Source organism: Trachemys scripta, chromosome 11 (genome assembly GCF_013100865.1).
Source record: "Trachemys scripta elegans isolate TJP31775 chromosome 11, CAS_Tse_1.0, whole genome shotgun sequence".
Taxonomy (NCBI): domain Eukaryota; kingdom Metazoa; phylum Chordata; order Testudines; family Emydidae; genus Trachemys; species Trachemys scripta.
In genome coordinates this window covers 11,809,909-11,833,280 of record NC_048308.1, presented here as the reverse complement: position 1 = coordinate 11,833,280, position 23,372 = coordinate 11,809,909, and the positions used below count along the sequence as shown (strand labels likewise).

General features: G+C 43.3%; 1 protein-coding gene across 1 annotated transcript in view; it reads left to right on the top strand.

Annotated features, from left to right (window-relative positions):
- Positions 1-22,352, top strand: part of LOC117884609 (protein mono-ADP-ribosyltransferase PARP14-like) — a 28,413-nt gene extending 6,061 nt beyond the window's left edge. The window contains exons 4-14 of the mRNA XM_034785082.1: positions 980-1,216; positions 1,492-1,713; positions 3,123-3,186; positions 3,996-4,145; positions 5,686-5,748; positions 7,570-7,737; positions 10,050-10,259; positions 10,350-10,958; positions 15,554-15,699; positions 18,413-18,587; positions 21,053-22,352. Of these exons, the coding sequence (XP_034640973.1) occupies positions 980-1,216; positions 1,492-1,713; positions 3,123-3,186; positions 3,996-4,145; positions 5,686-5,748; positions 7,570-7,737; positions 10,050-10,259; positions 10,350-10,958; positions 15,554-15,699; positions 18,413-18,587; positions 21,053-21,342 (2,334 nt within the window). The 3' untranslated portion in view covers positions 21,343-22,352. The remainder of the gene's footprint in view (positions 1-979; positions 1,217-1,491; positions 1,714-3,122; positions 3,187-3,995; positions 4,146-5,685; positions 5,749-7,569; positions 7,738-10,049; positions 10,260-10,349; positions 10,959-15,553; positions 15,700-18,412; positions 18,588-21,052) is intronic.
- Positions 22,353-23,372: the final 1,020 nt, after the last annotated feature.

Below are 23,372 nucleotides of genomic sequence, written 5' to 3'. Positions count from 1 at the left end.
CACCTCCTGTGGTGGCTGGGAGCTGTGGGGTACGCCTGCTGCAGCAGGTGCGGGGGGTCCCTGCAGCTCCCCAGGCCCCACGAGCAGGGGGAATCCCCCGGAGCTCCCCAGCCTCCGTGGTGGGGGGAGGGGAGGGAATCCCCTGCAGCTCCCCAGCCTCCATGGGTGGCAGGGGACCCCCAGCAGCTCCACAGCTGCTGCCGCCACCGGGAGAATCTCCCAGAGCTCCCCAGTTGCCGCAGGTGTGAGCGGGGTCCCCCATAGCTCCTCAGCTGCCGTGGGCGGGTCCCCGCTGGTGCAGGGGACCTCTGGAGCTTCCCAGCCATCGTAGATGCGGGGGTTCCCTGTAGCTCCTCTGCCTGTAGGGGGGAATCCCCCAGAGCTCCCTAGTCCCCAGGCGGAGGGATCCCCCGCAGCTCCCCAGCCACCACAGGCTGGGGTCCCTCCCACCTCCCAGCCACAGCAGGGCAGAGTGCTGGACCCTCCTCCCTCTCCATTTTGTCATGGACATTTGTAGTAAAAGTCAGGGACAGGTCATGGCTTCCGTGAATTTTTGTTTATTGCCTGTGACCTCTCCCTGACTTTTACTACAAATGTCCATGACAAAATCGTAGCCTTACTCAAGGGCATAAGTGTTTTGGCCTAAATTTGCTTCAGTTTCGTTTTGGTGCAGCTGTTTCTTCTGTTGGTGCTGTTGGGAAACTGCCCTGGGAAGGAGTAGCTGCACAACAGAAATTCTTCCCAGAAGAATTTAGAAAATGCTGCAGGGAATGTCAAGAAGCAAAGTGCAGGATTCCTGTACTCCCATGATGAATTGACACCTCTATATACCTAGTATGCAGAGCTCTTGCTGAGAACCTCATGTCTGTGTTAACACATCGCCTCTTGCAGCGTGTGTTACTTACACAGTCTATTGGTGCTAGTAAACACTTCCATTTAAGATCCTGTTTGAAATATTTTTGTTTTGTTTTTCTTTCAGACGGACGTGATCGTAAGCAGTGTTGGCCAGGATCTGCGGCTTGGTGTAGGTCCACTGTCTCAAAGTTTGCTGCAGAAGGCTGGACCAACGCTCCAGCTAGAGTTCAATGAAGAAAGCCAAAGACAAGTACCTACTCAAGGGTCCGTGTTCCACACAAGTGGATGTAATCTGGCCTGCAGCTTTCTGTTCCATGCTGTTGTTCCTGTATGGGATCAAGGAAGAGGCGCTGCCATGACGGTAACAGTCTTTATACATTTTCTTCAGAGCATTGATTTTGTTTGAAGGTGCTCCTCATTTAACATGAAAATTGATTTAATGTGGATCCTGTATTGAAGTTACATAGTAGTGAGCAGGGAGTATCAGCTGCATTTATTTCAGTTTGAATGACCTCAAGGTGTGTGATGCATGTTTAATAATGAGGGGTAGGTTTTTTAGGACCAACAGACGCTGTTTGGGATTAAAGAATAAAGACCATGTTGACAGAAACAAATGTTGCTGTTTTTTTTATACAGAACCTAGAAGACATAGTCAAAGAATGTCTGAAGAAAACCGAAGAGCTGTCTCTACGTTCAATCACGTTCCCAGCAATCGGGACTGGCGGGTTTGGGTTTCCTAAACCTGTTGTTGCTAAATTAATGTTTGATGAAGTGTTCAAATTCAGTAGTAACCACAACTTGAAGTCTCTTCAGGAAGTTCATTTTCTGTTGCATCCAAGAGATACAGATAATATTCAGGTAATTTCTTTCATGTTAATGTTTTTCCTGGATACACACTCTTTTAGTTATTTATTATCAATATGATTTAGTTATAATGTTTTTAAAGGCCTAATTTATTATATTCATTATAAATTATTTTAGTGACAGGTTAAGACTGATGTCTCAGTGGGCCTGATCCTGTGATTCTTACATGGGACATCCATGTTCATGAGAGAGGTGCTGTTGATCTCAGTATTTTGGATTCTGAAATCGTTACTCGGGCAAACTCTGGTTTAGTTGAATGGGAGTTTGCCCTAGTGAAGACTTAGAGAAAAGTGAGTGAGGACCTTAGGATTTGGCCCACTAAGTGAGGATTGGGCTCTGAAAGATCAGCTGCTTCCTCATAGAAATCTGAAAACATGCTGGGTGAAATCATGGTGCCACTGAAGTCAAAGGAGTTTTACCCACTGACTTCACTGGGACCAGCATTTCACCCTCTTGAGAAACCTTTCTCCTGTATACCACTTGTTTTCTGTTTTTGTTGGTTGTTTTCCTTTGCTCATTATTAATAGAGATATTTGCATGATAATAGATTATTTGTTCAATCAGATCCTTCTGCTTATTCCTCAGGTAGTCATTATCTTCTGCAGGTGACAGTATAATTGTTTCCATAGCAATCAATTGTGATGTCACAAACAGATGACTTTTGACTTAAAGTGGAGTATAAGCAGATGACCCCTAAACCAAAAAATAAAAAAATCCTGTTTTCTTTCATATGTAGCCAGTAATAAAACTCTGGGGAAGAGGAATTCTGAAAACCTGTATGTGTGTATCTTTACTCTGTGTACGCATGAATATAATGTGCATATATTCAACATTGTTTCCGAACTGAGGTTCCTGATTTTCAAACCTGATTCCCCTCTCAGACTTCTTAAGCACCAGTGCTTCTGCATGCAAGTGACAGGTGCTGCACTAGATGGCATTAGACGGTGCCAAAAAGCAGCTAACCAATTCAGAACAAAGTAACTGCTTAGCAGTGTAAAGTTTTTCAGTAGGCTCAGGATTTTAAGGTTCAGTCTGCATTAGGCTCCCAAAATGTTTCTCCCCTTTGCTATTACTGGCTCAGCTCCACTACTGGTAGAAATGTTGTATTAATGTAGACGAGATTCCCAGGGTTGTAGGCATTTTAAATACTGTATTTTCTAACCCTGTTCAGAGCAGTTCTAGGTGACACAGTAGTAAAAATACCTGCAACTACCAGCACCTTGTTTCCACAAAATTTCCCATTACTACCACCACTGACACTTAGACTCTGCTGTAAGGTGAACATTATGTGCATGCAGATACATAGCTGTTAATTTTACTTATGAGACTAGCCAGGTTTGAATCTGTCTCTGTTGGGCAAATCTCTGAAACCTTGTTTGCAGTACCTTTGATTCTATTTCTAGGCATTTACAGATGAACTAGAATCTAGGACCAATGGGAATCTCCAGGCTGCATCATCGAGTCCAAGTAAGGTTGTTTATTTGGATTGGGTTTTATAAATACGCAGTTGGCAGGAGAATGTCACCAGGACGTAACATAGTCTAATGAACTGACATTCCTAAACCCAGGAGGTGAAAAACTCAGGGGAGAAAATATTTTGTTATGGTGACATTCTTGCTCTTCAGGGATGCTGCCAACCTTACTACATGGAGGAGAATCCACTAGTACTATACCGACAGATTGCAGTGGTTGCTGGGATCATAAAGATGCAATCACCATGCCAAGCGAACCACAGATAACATGCTACACGAGCAGCCAACCAAGGGCTCTCAACAGCATCATTTCCCTTTGTGCCCTTTTAGGCCATCTGTGAAGATTACCCCCTTACCTCTGTAAATTGAATGGTCCACACAAAGGTATCCAGCAGATGTAGTTCCTTTCCATTTATTAATTTGCAGGAGGGAAATGCTGACAGCACAGTATGTGGGTGAACAGCACGCAACACCAGAAATTCATTCAGGAGAATGTAGAACCTATTCCCTCTTCCATTGAAGTTCGTAGCAAATTTGCATCAACATCAATGGGAGTAGCATTTAATGTATCCACGGTATTTAAACTGAATGAGTTCTCTGTTTCCCAGGTCCTATGGACTGAATAATAGAAAGCAACAGTAAAAAATCTGGGTTAGGGAATATTGGAGTCAAAGAGGATACTTTATGTCTGGGGATCCCATTCTGTGAACTCTGTACTGAACTTACAAAGCATACATAAGCTCAAGGGAATAGCACTTTTACTAGGACAGACCACTCTTAAATGTATTTTTATTTTCCTTGCAGTTTCCTTTGGGCATGTTTCAACCCCGGTACTGGGAGTTCATGAAATGCAGTTTGGTTCGATTACACTCCAGGTAGCAACTGGAGATATCACCAAGGAAAATACAGATGTGATTGTAAACATATCAAATTCATCATTTAATGCCAAATCAGGTACTTTATTGAATATACATGAATTTAATTATAAATTCACTGCCACGTATTGGAAATGGAGGGAGCGTTTTCAATATGCAAAACTTTTATAAAGTTTTTTTTTCATACTGGAAAAGTGGGGTGGCAAATGTCTGCGCTTTGTGTTAATTTGTTACGTTAAAGGCCATCGGTCTTGTCCTTTCATTTCTGGGCTGTGGTTCTCCAATGTTAGTGCTATTCCCAATGGTAATTTTCCATTGTGAAAAGTATCACTTAGACCAGTGGTACCCAGCTTTGCAGCATTTGAGAGCCTCTTCGTGTAATAGAATTGAAGAGAGCTAATAAATAATGGCTGAGTGCTGTCCTGACATTGCGTTGGGATGTTTCAAGATAGAAGCGCAATGCTAACACATAGCAATACAACCTCATGACATAAAATAATATCCGGGTAACCCAACAGAGTTATTTGTGATTTCTTTTGACACAGTGGCCCACATTGTCAGTTGCTGCTCGTGAGCGCACAGTCTAAAGCAGAGTGGAGTGGCAAAGGTGACATCAAGCCATCTTTGTGCTTCTCTGAGCCTGGGTGATTGATATGCTGGGTTGGTACCCGGGCATAAGTCAGAGCCGCCTGAAGAGACAACCCTCTTGTTCTCCCTCTCTCTATCCTATGCTGTAATGTTGATTTCCCCCACAAAAATTCTAAATATATTGGTAGGTGCTTATTCTGCTTCCTGGGGGCCTGGCCAATTAGCTAATATATGCAATGGGCCAGGTAATAGAAAGGACTGCCAATAAGTAAATTAACATTCACCGCGCCCTGCCAACACTTAGTCCGCCCTCCTCCTCAGGAGCCTAAGAAATAAGATGGGCCTTGCCTAGAAGGTTCACAAACTTAGGCTCTGGCATTCCATGGAGGTGAGTCAGTTCCAAAGTCGAGGACCCCACACAGAAAACACCCTGCCAGAAGCCCTCACTCATTTGTGTCAAGGGGGCTTCAACTTGAACATCTCTGCTGACCCCAGCAGTAGCAGCATGACACAGAGAAAGAGGCAATCTGTCAGGTAACATAGCCTGGTGACTGACGTACTGTCAACCAAGAGAGCTATGAAATAAAGTTAATTCATAAATGGAGTATATTCTTTGCAGGCAATATGAGATGTTATGCAGATTACTGAACACAATGGGAATTGGTGGGGCTCAGCATCTTGTAGGATGTGGCCCCATGCGAGTTTTGGCTATTCAAGGAATGCAGAATTTGGCTGTTAGTGCATGAAACTATAGTATGTGATAGCTCAGTGGTTTGAGTATTGGCCTGTGCTAAACCTAGGGGTTTGAGCTCAATCCTTGAGGAGGCCATTTAGGGATCTGGGGCAAAAAAAAAAATAGTTGGGTATTGGCCCTGCTTTGAGCAGGGGGTTGGACTAGATGATCTCCTGAGGTCCCTTCCAACCCTGATATTTTAAGGTTTATGAGAATTTTCATACAGGTGTGATGTGATTTTTGGGTAACAACAGTTAAACTGACTTAGTGAACTGACATGCTCTCTCATTTATTTAAGGTGTCTTCAAAGCAGTGATGGAAGCTGCCGGACCCCAGGTTAAACTAGAATGTGCTATGCTTGGTATGATGCAACATATATTCCATTTGATTCCATTATTAGTATACCTGCTCTCTCCACAATTTAAATGGCTGCTTATGCTTATTTATGATGTTACAATCCCCCACTTGGATCATATAATTATAATAGGAAAGCACATTACATTAAATGAAATTGTGCTGGCTTTATTGATTTTTTTTTAAACCCTGCTCTCATGGAACCCACATTATTTTTGCAAAAGGAAGATAATTTGGAAGAGAAAGGCTATTTGATCCTAAGGAGTACATGTGAAGTAGTGCAACCGTAGGCTCCTATTCATGAAGGTACTTAAGCACATGCTTAACTTTCAGAATTTGAAGAGGCCCATTGGCTTCAGTCACTTTAAACTCATGTAACTTAAACTTACCTGCTTAAAGTTAGGCGCATGCTTGACGTACCTTCTTGAATTGAGGCAATAGCAATTTTGGGACTGATCCCGCTCCTGGATGAGACAATGGGAGCTTTGCCACGGACTTCAGGGTGTGCAGGATCAGTCTCTTAGATACTATCAGTGTCTCTGCTTTTGTATTCAGAAGTCCACGATTGTTAATTGAAATGATGTAACCCAGTAGGTACTGTGTCTGTGATCTCTTCTACAGTCTTTGGATTCTGCCAAACCAGTGCCGAAATTAAACCATTGGCAACTGTGGTTGGCATCCATTAGTGCAAGAAAAACCCGTAGTGCACATCCTGAATCACAAAATGAAATAGCGCCCCCATGGTTCTGGCAGTTCAGCTCCAGTATTGCACCTTTTGCTTCATATTTTTTCACTTTTGGCAAATCTGTGGATTCTCTCCCTTTATTAGCCTGATCCTGCAAGGTGCTGAGTGCCTTGCCCTCAACTCCCAAGCCCATGGGAGTTGAATGTGTTCTGCACTTAATCTCACAATCAATTTCTTGCCTTTCTGCATAGTAGTGCTATTTGTACCATAGTACTCATGAGTCCATCAGTTTTTTGCGCTTTTAAAGGATTTTATTACATGTGCCTTAGCCTCCTTGCAATAGCCCTAAAATCACTTGGGCTCTTTTTTAGTCTGTCAGCTTATCTGTAAAATGATAAATAGAGATTTCTGGAGGTAAATGACATAAATAAAGATAAGGGGTTTCTCATGCAGAGGTATTGTGCACATTCCATTGATACACATTTTAAGAAATATTGATAATGCAAATACAATTACTTAAATTTCATATACACCTCTACCCCGATATAACGCGGCCCTATATAACAGGAATTTGGATATAACGCGGTAAAGCAGTGCTCCGGGGGGGCCGGGGCTGCGCACTTCGGTGGATCAAAGCAAGTTCAATATAATGCGGTTTCACCTATAACGCGGTAAGATTTTTTGGCTCCCGAGGACAGCGTTATATCGAGGTAGAGGTGTACATTAAAAGGTAGCTTGTGTTAAATTGTAAACTATTATTTGATGAGCACCCAGATTTCAGTCATAAGCAAAACAGGAAATTCTGAGCACATACGAAGTTCACCCCCGATTTAAGATATCAGCTTAAAGAAATTTTAAAAGCAGAATGTTAGCAGCGAAAACATTAACCAGATAAAGCTGGTGGAATGTCAAGACCCTGAATGGATAAAACATTCAAGATAGATTTGCTTTCCACTTTCCTGTTTGCAAATACCAGGCAAATTTATATCCAGAAGCTATATTCTCATCTGGTGTAGATCAGCATGGCTCCGTTAAAGACATTGGAACTGCTCCATTGTACACTTCACTTGAGGGTCTGGTCCTTTGTTATTATAAAGTGTTGATCTCATTTTGTGTGTCATATTTTTTTCTTCTGTCTTCCAGCCTTGCAGCCTCACAGTGGCTTTATAACCACACAAGGTGGAAAACTGATGTGCAATAAAATTATTCACCTCATTCATCAGAAAGATGTTAAAGCTCAAGTCTCTAAAGTGCTCCAGGAGTGTGAACTGAGGAAGTACACATCTGTCGCCTTCCCAGCAATTGGAACAGGTTTGTTTTTTCTTAGTAGATTTTGAAAGGAAAAGCAAAATCAAGATCACTGTAGTAAGTTTACACACACAGTCATACCAACAGTGTGGTTTAAAACTGTCATGTTAAAATTACAGATTTGCATAGCATGTATCCATATTGTATTAGCCTCTGAAGGCCTGGCACTACTCTTACTGATTTCAGTAGAAGCATATTCTGGTCCGAAAGTAGCCTAACTACTTGGTTCAGCTGGCTTGCTATAGACAACATTGGCAGGTAACTGTATGGCCGAGGGGCTGTATTCAGTGGAGAGATGTTGAAAAAGCATGTGGTAATGTACAGTCACCTGGTTAAGGGAGCTGCCAATTAATGATATCAGAGCTGAGTGAATAGTTGACTTTTTCAGGGGCAGACTTTAAATTCTGGAAAAAAATTCAGTTTTGTTCTAACCCAGAGGTCGGCAACGTTGGCACGTGGCTCGCCAGGGTAAGCACCCTGGCGGGCCGGGCCAGTTTTATTTACCTGCTGACGCAGCAGGTTCGGCCGATTGTGGCCCCCACTGGCCACGGTTCGCCGTCCCGGGCCAATGGGGGCGGCGAGAAGCGGCACGGGTGAGCGATGTGCTGTTCTAACCAAAACTGATTTTTTTTTCTTGCCAAAATAAAAATTAAAAATAAATAAAAAAATTGTTCTGTGTCGAATAAAACATTTAGTTTGGCCCCCAATGATTTTTTTGGTTATTTCATTTTGTGTTGTTTTTCACCCATTTTTCCCCGTTAGCTATATCTTGAAACCACACGCCATTTTGAAAGGAAAAGTCAAAATGTTTCGTTTCTAAATGGCTGAAACAATCTGTTGCAACTTCTTTGGGGAAAAAAAAAATCAACAAAAACTGTTCACCAAATTCAACCCAAATTTGCAAGTAGTTTCAGAGCCCCGAAAAATGAAAATTTTTGACCAGCTCTAAATTATACATTGACACTAATGTGACATTATCCAGGAAAAACATGTTGCGTTACAAGATTTCTGCTTTGCAGAATATTTCTCCAAGACAGTAGATAAGTTTTAGTCAGCCTGTTAGGAATATATTTAAATGGTAACTTTAAATGTCAATGAACACTCTGGGTGTCATTTAAAAAAACCCTGTAACATTTACTTAAATGAGTAATTCTGTTGTCTTCAACAGAACTGTTAGCATGAGCAGGATTATCTGTGTAAGAGTGGCAGGATTGGGCCACATGTTAGTAAAAAAGCAAGACATTCAGAACTGTTAGGGTAGCCTCTAAGACCTCTTCCACACGGTTCCCAAGAACTCAGTTCTTGTCACTCAGGTTCCTTCATTTGGCATACAGCAAAAGTATACTGACTCAAATGTAGGAACAGGATATACCACACATCCAAAGTAATGCAGAAACCCCCTTCCGTTATGTACATGTATATATTACATTGCATTTACTTTACATTGCATCACACGTTTTGGGATTGGCTTGGACACTTTGTAGGAACCATACACTGTTCATAGTCCATGCGCGACTTACAATTTTCCTCATCTAAAGTTTCAGGCTTATCCTATATATTATTCTCTCGTCCAGTTAAAAGCTGTTAGTATTATTATAGAAATGTGTTATATCCATTTGTCAGTGAAATTATACTTTATGAAAGTGGCAGACTAAGAGCTCTTGTTTCAGTTATGGCATCAAAAGATCCCCACTTTAGCAGGGATGTTGGTAATATGGATCTTTTTGGAGAGAAAGACAGAATGACATCTTCAGAGTCTGCAGCCTGTCAGCTAATGATTGCAACCAGAAAAACACTGGAGCCAGGTTTCTCTTTAAGAGCTCACACAGTAACTTTCTTTTCACAATATATTATTTCCTCAAACTGTGTTTCATATCTGGTTATGCTGACTTCATTATAAGAATAAGACTGTGTTGCCTTTAAAAGGATGTTTGGGGAAATCATCATAGTCCTATTTATCTGTTGTAATTATGAAGAATGAAGTCCCGTGTTTAGCCACAGAACAAGTACAACACAGATATAGCAACAGTGCAATATACCTCAATTTTGACTTGGGGGGATTACCTTTAATTATTATTATTGTATTACTTTATTGTGTTAGGTGCCAACAGTGTGTTTGGCCCTATACAAAGACAGTTTCTACCCTGACAGCTTGCAGTTTAGAAAATAGACATTCTTTGATTTTTTTTGCTCGGACTGTTCACAAGATCTTCAGCTAGTACAAGTGGGGAGCAGAGGGGTTCTTTGATATAGAGACCATCTCAGTTCACATACTATTCATCAGCAAATATGTATTTTTTATTTATTTGTTACAGGTCAGGCAGGGCAGAATCCAGCTAAGGTAGCTGAGGACATGATGGACGCTATAGTTGAGTTTGCAAGTACAAAAGCAGTCCAGCATGTGAAAAAAATTAAAATAGTCATCTTCCAGCCAGAGATGCAAAATGTATTTTATGCAAGTATGCAGAAAAGAGAAGGAGATACAATTTCACCAACATCAGAATCCTGGTTTTCTAAGTTAACATGTGAGTAGTGAGTTTTTTAAATGGGTACATACAATTAAATATTTTCTAAAATAAAAGTTAAGTAATTACAGACCTTATACTTCATTACAGCACTTATAATGGGCAAAAAACGTCCTGCTGGAAAGAAACGTGGATTCGTGCTGGAGAAGAAAATTGAGTTAGCCACGTTTCAGATTTGTGGTGAAAGCCAAAAAAATGTGGAAGCCACTGAATCTTGGATAAAAAATCTGATTTTAAAAGAACAGTATGACAACGTTATTCCAGATGAATTAATTGGCAGTTTTGATGAAACAGAAGCTAAGAAACTAAGTGAACTCCAGAAAAGCCTACATATTACCATTCATGTGGAAACCAAGGAAACTCCTCCTTTTGTTAGAGTTTCTGGTATAACTAGAGATGTCTATGAAGCTTCCATGAAAATTCAAAACATGATCAAAAGAATTAAAGATAACCAAGAAGAACAATCGAAGGCAAAACTTGTTAGCAATTTAGTACAGTGGAAGTATTCCATAAACAATATGCCTTTCATAGACTTTGACCCTCTGACAAATATGCACTTAGAGGATGCTAAAGTAGCTAAAAAAAATTACATTAATATCAAACTCCTCAGGAAGGACTACAAGGTAGACATGAAAAATCTACGTGCTACAGATGAACAAGGAACAGTTGTAAACATTCAGCGTGAGGCAAAGGATGAAGGTAAATTAAAGCTTTGTTGAGCTGCTCTTCATAGCGTTATTATTAATTTGTTTATTATTGCATGAAGGGTCTGATGAAGTACACAGTTTCATTCATATATTTAAAAATTCTAAATAATGCTAGTCTATTTTCTTAGAAACTATTAATGATTCTGAACATATTTTTAAAAATATTGAGCTTGATTCTCCTCTCACTTACACTAGTGTAAAACTAGTGTAACAACATTGACTTCAGTAAAGTTACCCCTGATTTATACCAGTGTAAAAGGATAAAAAGAATTCAGAATTGAAGAGGACATAGGACATCTCCCAGTAGGGACTGATCAAAATTCTTAGGATGTACCAAAAAGGCTTTCTCAATCATCCAACAGCAATGCTTCTAGAATCTAGATAGATTTACTTCTGGACATAAGTCTTTATCTCTTGCCATAAATTTTCAGTTGCTAGACATTACCTACCACTGGCAGTGATTCCACTTAGCAATTTTAGTTTGAAATGTAACAGCAGCTGTGTCAGAAAGCCAGCATACAATTTTAAACTGAGTTTCTTAGAGTCATAGAACTGTAGGACTGGAAGGGACCTCGAGAGGTCATCTAGGTCAGTCCCCTGCACTCACGGCAGGACTAAGTTTATCTAGGCCAGGGATCAGCAACCTTTGGCATGTGGCTTGCCAGGGCAAGCACCCTGGCAGGCCGGGCCGGTTTGTTTATCTGCTGCATCCGCAGGTTCGGCCGATTGCGGCTCCCACTGGCCCCAGTTCGCTGCTCCAGGCCAATGGGGGCGGCGGGAAGCGGCGGCCAGCACATCCCTCGGCCCGCGCCGCTTCCCGCAGCCCCCATTGGCCTGGGGCAGCAAACTGGGGCCAGTGGGAGCCGTGATTGGCCGAACCTGCGGATGTGGCAGGTAAACAAACTGGCCCGGCCCGCCAGGGTGCTTACCTTGGCGGGCCACGTGTCAAGAGTTGCTGATCCCTGATCTAGATCATCCCTGACAGGCGTTGGTCTAACCTGCTCTTTAAAATCTCCAATGATGGAGATTCCACAACGTCCCTAGGCAATTTATTCCAGTGCTTAACCACTCTGACAGAAAGTTTTTCCTAGTGTCCTATCTAAACCGCCCTTGCTGCAATTTAAGCCCATTGCTTCTTGTCCTATCCTCAGAGGTTAAAAACCTTCCTCCCTCCTCTTTGTAACAGCCTTTTATGTACCTGAAAACTGTTATCATGTCCCCTCTCAGTCTTCTCTTGTCCAGACTAAACAAATCCAATTGTTTCAATCTTTCCTCACAGGTAGGGTCCTACCAAACTCAGGGTTGATTTTGTCTATTTCATAGTCATAGGATTTTAAAAATAATAAATTTCACAGTTTCAGATACTTCAATCTGAAATTTTACAGTGTTGTGACCATGGGGGTCCCAACCCAAAAGTGAGTCATGGGACGGGGAGTCATGAGGCTATTGTAGGGGGGTCGCTGTATTGCCACCCTTACTTCTGCGCCGTTGCTGGTGGTGGCGATGCTTTAAAGCTGGGCAGCTGGACAGCAGCAGCCACTGGCCAGGTGCCCAGCTCTGAAGGCAGTACTACTGCTAGCAGGGCGCCGTGGTTGGCGGGGGTTTCCCGTGGTCACTCTCCCATACACACATAGCCAGCCCAAGGCCCGTTTAACTCCCAAATGCCGGGGCGTTGGGCCTGTAGCCGGGGAGGGGCAGGGCTGGGGGAGCCCGGGCCAAGGGCTCCTTCAACATGCCAGACTCCAGCTGCTGGTCCTGGCTGCGCTGCTCAGGGACAGGACCTCCTGTTCCCCTGCAGGGGCCTCTCCTAGGGCTGGGTCAGACCCACCTGCAGGAATCTCCCCTGACTGTGACGGGTTGGATCACAGGAACCCCCTTGGGAACTGCCAACTGATGTGCCAAGATTACTTCAGCCCCTGCTTTCCCTCTGCCAGCCTGGGAATCCAGCACCCTGTCTTGCTGAGCCAGACACACCTGTCTGCTCCAACACAGACCGAGGGTCCAAATTAAGTGCCCAAAAGCTGCAGACTTAACTGAAAACAGCTCACAGAGGTGTACTTGTCTTTAACACTCAGATGCCCAACTCCCAATGGGGTCTAAACCCAAATAAATCCGTTTTACCCTGTATAAGCTTTATACAGGGTAAACCCATAAATTGTTTGCCCTCTATAACACTGATAGAGAGATATGCATAGCTGTTTGCCCCCCCAAGTATTAATACGTACTCTGGCTGAATTAATAAGTAAAAAGTGATTTTATTAAATACAGAAAGTAGGATTTAAGTGGTTCCAAGTAGTAACAGACAGAACAAAGTGAATTACCAAGTGAAATAAAATGAAACACGCAAATCTATGCCTAATATAACTGAATACAATTGAATACAGAAACTCTCACCAGTTCCAGTAAGCTCCCTTTTACAGACTAATCTCCTTCTAGTCCGGGTCCAGCAATCATTCACACCCCCTGTAGTTACTGTCTTTTGTTCCAGTTATCTTTGGGGGTGAAGAGGCTCTCTTTAGCCAGCTGAAGACCAAATGGAGAGGTCTCCCACGGGCTTAAATAGACTCTCTTGTGGGTGGAGACCCCCCTCCTCTCTCCTATGCAAAGTCCAGCTCCAAGATGGAGTTCTGGAGTCACCTGGGCAAGTCACATGTCCATGCATGACTCAGTTTCTTACCAGGTAGCAGCCATGGGTCTCATGCTACCTTGAACATCCTCAAGTAGGCTTCTCATGTGGATTGGAGCATTCCAAGATTCATTGTCCTTTAAGTGTTTCTTGATTAGGTACTTAATTTCAACATTCCTTTCTCCAGGAACTGACCAAGTGCTCTACTAAGGTTATTTAGAAATCAAGCCCGTACACAGCCCATATTCATAACTTTTAATACAAAAATGATACATCCATACAAATAGGATTAATACATTCAGTAGACCATAACCTTTACAGAGATATGTTACATGCCAGTTATGGTCTACTGAATGTATTAATCCTATTTGTATGCATGTATCATTTTTGTATTAAAAGTTATGAATATGGGCTGTGTACGGGCTTGATTTCTAAATAACCTTAGTAGAGCATTTGGTCAGTTCCTGGAGAAAGGAATGTTGAAATTAAGAGAGAGAGAGTATACACACATACACAAGCATATTTCCATAAAGCCTTATGGGAGGTACCATCACACTCCCATGGCTGCAGGAAGCTCTGCAGCTGCTGGCTGGGAGCCCAGCTCTGAAGGCAGCACCACTGCCAGCAGTAATGCAAAAATAAGGGTATCATGGTATGGCATTGCCAGCTTGACTTCAACACTGCTGCTGACTGTGGCGCTGCCTTCACAGCTGGGTGGCCGGCCAGCATCCACTGCTCTCCACCTGCCCAGAATATATTAAATTGTAAATGCGTCTCTGTTCTTTTCCATATTTCATTATGGATTATGTTTTCCAAAACCTTTTACAGTAATGCCAGAAGAAGAGTATTCAGACCCCTGACACGGCAAAAGTACATGTTTATTGAGATCCTGATCCAGCAAAGCACATAAACAGAAGAGTTTACTGACAGAGGAGTGAATTAGCTGTAGCCATATTATCTCTCAGCTTAATCACTTTGCTAATAAATCATGTGTTTTACCAATATAACAAAAACTTTATAAGCCAGAAGCAAATACCAATCCATATAAAAAGGATAAACGTTCCAGTCTTGCCACTCTTTACTCACATGAATTGTCCTTAGTCATGCGAGTTGTCCCGTTGACCACAGTTCATAGACTTTAAGGTCAGAAGGGACCATTATGATCATCTGGTCTGACCCCCTGCATGCTGCAGGCCACAAAGCCGTCCCTACCCTTTCCCTTGACTCTGCTGTTGAAGTCCCCAAATCCTGTGGCTTAGTGACTTCAGTTGGCAGAGAACCCTCCTGCTAGTGATCCCTGCCCCATGCTGCGGAGGAAGGCGAAAAACCTCCAGGGCCTCTGCCAATCTACCCTGGAGGAAAATTCCTTCCCGACCCCAAATATGGCGATCAGTAATACCCCGAGCATGTAGGCAAGAGTCTCCAGCCTGACCCTTGTTAGCCATTATACTATTTACCTGCCATGGCACTGTATTCCTTTGGCTAAAATCATGTTTTTCCATTAAACCATTCCCTCCATAAACTTATCTAACTTAATCTTAAATCCAGACAGGTCCTTCGCCCCCACCGTTTCCCTCGGAAGGCCGTTCCAATATTTCACCCCTCTGACGGTCAGAAACCTTCGTCTTATTTCAAGCCTAAACTTCCCCACAGCCAGTTTGTACCCCAAGGCCCAAAATGTTGAGTGATCCAGAAGTAATGAGTAAGATTTCCCCACATTTCTAAACTTTACTTCAGTTAATTGTTTTTGTTTGGTAAGTGAGAGCTCAGATTGGTAGCAAAATAGAAAATCTAATCTGTGCTACAGACGCCATGGAGTATTCATGGCAGAGAATAGGCTTGCCAAAGAATTGGCGGAAGAAAAGAATGGATAATAGGTGCTCTTTTCAGTTTTTAATAAGGCACAAGCCCGTATAAGCAGAGTCAGTTCTAGCGGTATTAACAAAATGTTTACTTTGCAGATAAACAGTTAGTAGCATTCCCTAAAGAGTGGTGTGATATGAAACAAGAACGTGTCAAAGTGGTTATGATAAATACCACACAGCAAGAATATCAAGATGTTCAGAAGAAGTTTCTAAAAACCTGCTCCACATTCAAAATAGAGAAGGTGAGGTAACATGATGAGAGTGAAGTTTTTTGTTTAAAAAACAAACAAACTTTCATCTTTTATTTTGTATTATTTATTTGTAGTCACCCTTTCCAATTCTGTATTTCCCCAACACTAGACACTGAGGTCATTGACAAAATCCATAACTTTATTGCAAATCTAAGGAAATTTTCCATTCAAATAGCATATGACAGTGGCTGTCACCTCTTAGATCAGTGATCCCCAAACTGTGGGGCCCCTAGGGGGAGTGCAGGAACATTTGGGAAGGTGTGGTGGGGCCTGGGCCAGCCCCAAGGGGGGCAGGGAGGGAGTATCACCCAGCCCTGCTCTGCCCCCAGCTCTGCTCCTGGCTCCAGCCCCGGCTCTGACCCCAGCCTTGGCTTCCGGCTCCCAGCCACAGCTGTGATCTGGACCCTGCCTGGCTCCACTCTTGGCCCTGGGTCCCGATCCGGGCCCCAGCCCCAGCCATGGCTCTGCTCCTCACAGTGGCCCCAGCCCCCAATCCCAACTGCGGCTCTGCTCCTAGTCACGACCCCAGCTTCCAACTGTGGCTCTTCTCCTGGCCATGGCCTTGGCTCCCAACCATGGCTCCTGCTTGTAACAAGGTTGGGACTCACCACCATGGTGCCTCCTACTGGTTACTCCGGGAATTAGCTCAGTCCAGTGGAGTGTCCCCTCTCAGTGGTATCCCGCCTGTTGTCTTGCACTCGGTTGGCTTCTGAGCCCACATCGCTCACCAACTCACGGTGTCCCCTTCAGGACCACTGCCCTCCGGCAGTGCCCTTAGTCCAGCCACACCCCCTTCTGGGGATTGGGTGATCAGCAGTCCTACATTCCAGCCACCATGTCCAACCACATCCTTTGAGTCTAATCCCTTCTTGTCAGGGATCTGGTGGGTCTATGATGGCCGCTCCCTACGGCCGATGGCTGGGTGTACTGCAAGGGGGAGAATGGGGGGGGGTCCAGGCCTGCCCACTACTCTGGGTCCCAACCCAGGGACCCTCTAGTGGCAGCCATCCTGCCCTCCTTCTCTCCCTCAGTCTGGGCCGTTTCCCCTTCGGCCCCTCGCCCCCGCTAGACCCTTCCCCTCAGGGCCTGCAGCCTGGCAGACACTGGGCTGGAGTTACCTTATGATCTCCTGAGCCTGCCCAGCACTGCACTGTCTCAGGTGCTAGTCTCCCAGCTTGGAGATAGACCGTCCCCTCTCAAAGGCCTGGGACAGACTGACTGCTCCCTTCCTGGGCAGCCTTCTTATAGGGCTGAGCCTGGCCCTGATTGGCTGCCTCCAATCTGGGCCCCAATTGGCTCCCAGTAAGCCCTTCTCTCATTGGCGGTGCGTCTGCGCAGGCCCACTGGCCTGCCGCAGCCCATACTCTCTGGGAGTGGGGCATCTGCCCCACTACACTGCTCCATGGCCCCCGACACCGGCCCCTGACCCTGGACCCAGCTCCTGACACCAGCCCTGGCTCCCGACCACGGTTTCAGCCCCCGCCCCACTCCCAGCCCCCAACAGTGGCTCCAGGGGGGGCGCGGACAGATTCCATTATGGGTATGGGGACGACGACGACAGTCCTAGGGTGATTTGGCATTCAAGCAGTCTGTGTTCAGTATCCCCAAATTAGGAGATGAGATATTGAAGGTAATTTATATATGAAATATAGGCTCACACACACACACCGTTGGAAATCAAATGAAAATCTGTCTGCTGTGAATGTTATAGTAAACCGTTTCTAAGAAACAATCAGATTAATCTCCACCAAATAAATGCTTGACTCTTGAAGTCCTTACTTATGCAGACCTCTCATTGGGCCAAATCCTGCTTCTTCATCTACAGTGCATTTTCATTGCTGAAAGGAATCCGGATTAAGGAACCCTGTGCAGGAGATGTGCACATACCTCTGCATTGTGGGACTCTGACTTGTAGAAAATGGAGCTCCCAACAGCCCATTGTACATGGTGGGAGGCAGGCAAGGGGAACATTGGGTCCAGGAGAATGGCACCTACTCTACACAGATCCTTCTGCAGGTGGAGACTGCTTGGCCACACACACTTCTGCAGCCATGAGGCTACAGTAGCAGTCATAGAGCAATTTCCTTGTTAATCCACAGCTTGGGGGACAGATTCCTTCCCTGTGAGTCCCATAGGGAGATCCCCTTCAACCTATGTGCTGGTTCCAGGATACGGGCCACTGACTTCAGTAAGTTTTGCCTGAATGTAGATTGTAACCCCCAAGTTGGGATCTAGAAAAGAACCTTGTTCTTGTAAAAGCATAATGGTATCTCTACAATTCTCCCCTTTCATGGGAGAATTATCAGCAAAGAGTTCAGCTGTTCAGAGTGCATCTTACTCAAAAGCCCCTTTTGCTGCTGGCGATAGGACAATAGCAGAATACAACAGCATACCTCTAAAAACTTCATCACTTTGCTGAGAACATGTCAGTGTTTGCCCCACATACTTGGCACGTTAGGCAAAGCTCAAGTGATTAAAAGGAAATGGTCAAATTAAAGACTTTTTGTAGGCTATCATATTCTGGTTATTTATTGGTTCACATTCCGTAATGTTTGGATTTCCAGTGTCCCAACTCTAAATAGACACCACAAGGGCAGAGTGATCTGAAAACCAATTAATTTATATTTGTTATTTTTTTAATGCCTTGCTGTCATCTTAGATATTGGGCATTATCAATAATGTGTTTTATTTTCTAACTTTGCAGATTGAAAGGGTACAAAATCCTTACCTGTGGCAGACCTACCAAATCAAAAAACAGTCACTGGACAAAAAGAATGGCAACACAATTAATGAGACTCTCCTATTCCACGGAACACCTAGTTCCTCACTGAGCACAATTAATTACAATGGGTTTAATCGTGGTTTTGCTGGAATTAATGGTAAATTATTATTCAAAGCAAGTTAATTTCCTAAACAGGGAATGGATGAGTAAGACATGGTGTGAGATAATGGTGTCATATGCACAGCACACGGTGAGGAATGAGGTCAGAGAAAGAGACAAAGAATTAGTGAATATAGGGAATAATTCTGTATGGAGGGAAAGAGGTATTAGATGTCCTATTAGACCCTTCTGTGTGTGCCTTGAGCATATGAGAATTGTTCATATGTCACCATCCATCCAGGTTCTGAAGTGCGCTATTGCATTCAGTAGTTATTGAAATGTCTAGCTAATGAGTTCCGATATACCTGTGCTGATATCTTAATTATACAGCTGTTTATTCTTATCAGACAGACAGCTCATTCCTTAAGCCAAAGGGTTTTCTTATATTTTAGAGGGTTTATAAGTCTAGCCAGATAACATGCTTTCATTATTGGTTAATTTGCAGGCTTTTATTTTCAGTTTATTTGTACTGTTTATTGGAGGGGTGGGCAAACTTTTTGGCTTGAGGTCCCCATCTGGGTATGGAAATTGTATGGCGGGCCATGAATGCTCACAAAATTGGGGGTTGGAGTGCGGGCGGGGGGTGAGGGCTCTGGGGTGGGGCCAGAAATGAGGAGTTCAGGGTGTGGGAGGTTGCTCCGGACTGGGGCAGGGTGTTGGGGTTCAGGGTAGGTGTGATGGCTCCAGCTGGGGGTGTAGGCTCTAGGGTGGGGCTGGGGATGAGGGGTTGAGGGTGCAGGAGGGTGCTCTGGGCTGGGACCGAGGGGCTCAGAGGGCAGGAGGGGGATCAGGGCTATGGCAGGGGGTACGGGTGCAGGATGGGGTCAGGGGTGCAGGCTCCGGGTGGCTCTTACCTCAAGCAGTGCCCGGAAGCAGCGGCATGTCGTCCCCCTGGCTCCTACATGGAAGTGTGGCCAGGCAGCTCTGCGCGCTGCCTCATTTGCAGGCACTGCCCCTGCAGCTCCCATTGGCCAGGGTTCCCGGCCAATGGGCAGTGCGGGGGCAGTGCTTGGGGGGCAGCATGCAGAGCCCCATGGTTGCCCCATGTGTAGTAGCTGGAGGGGGAACACGCCGCTGCTTCCGGGAGCCGTGTGGAGCCACGGCACATGCGGAGCAGGGTAAGCCACGGACCTCATTCCCTGGCGGGAGCTCAAGGACCAGATTAAAACATCTGAAGGGCCGGATGTGGCCCCCGGGCTGTAGTTTGCCCGCACCTGGTTTATTGTCTAAAAATTGTAAATTGTGAATAAGATCTGAGAAGTTTATCAATGTCAAGTGGTTAATCCCTTGGCCCGTGCACAGTATAGGCTGCAGGCTAGCACAGAGAGATCATCGTACTTCGCAAATCTAAAATCATTTAAAACTTTGGTGGCCTTTTTGAAAGTTGATATATATTATGAAATGTATTACCTAGCTCACAAAAACTGTTAATCAGAACAGTCACTGCCTGGCTTCCCTGTTGACATTCTCAGATGAGATATCACAAAGTGAATGAACATAGAGATACAACTAATTATCTTTTATGCCTAGAAAATGGTGCCGCCTTATCAGATATGAGACAAATTGGCTGAACAGTGTGGGAAAAGCTTCCGCTGCTGCTTGTGCTGTTATCTATTGACACCACTCAATCCGGCACTTTTCACAAGAGTTACATTTAATATATACATTCTTCCTCTTTAACGAGTATCATGGACAACTCCGTTAAATATAAATCAGAGATGATCTGCACTGGTCATACAGTTGTTTTGGTTTGTAGCACCCAAAGACATTGTATTCGGCGCAGAGACTATCTGAGGCCCTGGTTCTGCAAAGACTTGCGCCTGTACTTAGCTTTAAGCATTGAACTAAGTTGAATTACTCAGAATACATACGTTACAGGATCAGGGATAGTATTATACATGACACAATGGAACAGATGTGATGAACAGCAAAAAAGCAGATGGGGCAAGGAAGGATGAAGTCTTTAGCAATAGGATTCAATTCCCTGCATATATTTTTGACTATTTGTATTAGAAGCTTTCTCCCACTTTCAAAAAAGAGAAACAGGTCCCAGATGAAGAACCATGATTCCTCTCCCTCTGTGAAGTATAATTAGAATACTATAATTACAATTATATAATATTATAATTAAAAAATTCTAAATGTTTGCCAAGTGTTAGATAGAAAACTGCACAATGACAAATAGAGGGAGAAAGTTTAACCTCCTTCACTATAAAAAAAGGCAAAGTAAGTCTGCATGATTAGCTCGGTGATAAGTGTCATCTCAGTAAACTTATGATTGATATTTTGGTACAAGGCCCTATTCCAAGTGAGGCTGGAATGATGCTGTCAAACTCTTAATTTTAATTTCAAATGATCCTTTTTCACTGATAGTAGAAGAGAAGGTTGAGCATTTTAGGGGTTATATAAGAATGAAAGTCTCGTTCTTTAAAAGTTTTCAAAACTTTGTCTTTCTGATCACAGCTGCAGCAATTGGAAATGGAACCTATTTTGCTGTTGATGCCAGTTATTCTGCTCAGGATACATACTCTAGACCTGATGGGAATGGCAGAAAATACATGTACCTTGCTCGAGTTCTCACTGGAATATATTGCACTGGAAAAGCAGGATTAATCACTCCACCAGCAAAAAACAGCACAGATCCTACTGACCTATATGATAGTGTGACTGATAACATGGTTCGTCCATCAATGTTTGTCATATTTCATGACATTCAAGCTTATCCAGAATACCTTATTACTTTTAGAAGATAAGATTTATTTTTTAATAACAGTGGAAGAGGTTTTTTTGGTGCCTTTATTTTGTGAATAATATCGCAAGGATAATTTTGTAACCAGGAATTTGAAGAATGAGAAAAGTACTGGCTTTTTTACAGTTCTTTATAAATTTATTGATTTATTGATTCAAATGACCATTTATATATCCAATTGCCTAAATGTAAATATATAATATTAAGAAAAGAGACGGAGTTAAGTAGATTTCAGCATGCACCTTAACAGTGCTCATAATTTTGGTGTCGCTGAGGGCTGTGAGAATAGCACATTCAGGCTAGGTAGATAGGGCTCATAGCAGGAAGGGCTGTTGGATGCAATTTTTTGTTGCCCACATCCTAAAGTAAACTGAGTGTAACAGGCTGGTGCATCAGTAAGGCCGCTGTTCCCAGAACACATCTAAGGCACTGAATAGCTGAAAGAGAGTCTCTTTCAAACCCTCAGACGTGTATGCCACAAGGGTGGGGGCCTTGGTCTCAATTTTTTCCAAGTATACATATTAATCACTCTCAGCTAACTACTGCTTCTGGTTAGCTTAGGATTCAAGGAAAACTCCAAAACATAGCCACAAAGCACATAATTTACATTCAGTAAATCACCTTTGCCCCATCCTCTTCATCTACACACTAAGGCTCACGTCTATGTGGGTGTTCTGCACATTTCTCTGCATTATCCAGATGCCTTTCTTCCCAGGTGCCTTGCTGACTGCTGGTGCTTTTGCAATTCATTCAGCATCCTGCAGAATCAAAACATTCAAGTACAAAATCAGTCCTTCTGGAATATTCAAGATAATCATCATATAGAGAGGGCTGGCATGCTTTCTGCACAGTCTTGAGGCATAATAAGCCCTTTTTCTGTAGAATTATAACCTTGTGTAGATGGTGACCTCTGGGCATGTTTTAAATTACTGAATTCTAGAAAACAATTGAAAAACCATTTATTGATAAAAACAACAAGGAGTCCGGTGGCACCTTAAAGACTAACAGATTTATTTGGGCATAAGCTTTTGTGGGTAAAAACCCCACTTCTTCAGATGCATGGAGTGAAAATTACAGATGCAGGCATTATCCGTGCATCTGAAGAAGTGGGGTTTTTACCCACGAAAGCTTATGCCCAAATAAATCTGTTAGTCTTTAAGGTGCCACCGGACTCCTTGTTGTTCTTGTGGATACAGACTAACACGGTTACCCCCTGATACTTGACATCTATTGATAAATTACTTTGCTAAGCTTCATAAAGCCAGTTTTAGCATATTTGTACTTTTGAAAATTAGCTACATTCATGATGACAGTGATATTAACTTCTTATGCTGCCACTCATACCACAGTGTCATATTTCAATAAAGCTGTTAATTATTCTGAGTAGTTAATGGTGTATTATAGGATCATTAGTTTCACAGCTACTAGAGACACAATCAATTAAAATGGAACTTTGTCTGAACATTTTTGTCTGCTATGATACAAGTTATACATAGGATCACTATTACTGAAAGAGTTTAGAGAAAAAATGGATTCTTTATTCAGTTTGTTCATTTTGTGTATTTGACAGCACTATGCATGTAGGCCCTAATTCAGTGATTCACTTAGTAGAAGCTTAAATGTTTTGCTGAGCAGGGATTGACTGATATGTTGGGCCATTGACTGTTTGACCTTTGAAGAGATTAGGACAGTTTAAACCACAGGCTCTCTTCTTTGGCACTTGATGTTAACACCCTTCTGCTCTGTTGCAGAAACTCTCCATCAAAGTGAATAATGCTTCCCAGCGACCATGGTAAATGTTTCCATGGCACTACATTAGAGATTTGATGATGCCCTATTGTACTGGTCCTTTGAGAAACAGTTAAAATACCACATTGCACCTTAAGATTGCTAGAGAACCACTGCAGATACACCAGAGATTTACTCAGGTGATGAATTAATTGCAGCAGAGCCACAAGAACAATCCCACCCCATAATGGTAAGAAGGAGCAGCATGAGGGGACCATCTGGTTCAGAGTCTCTCTCTTTTCTAAC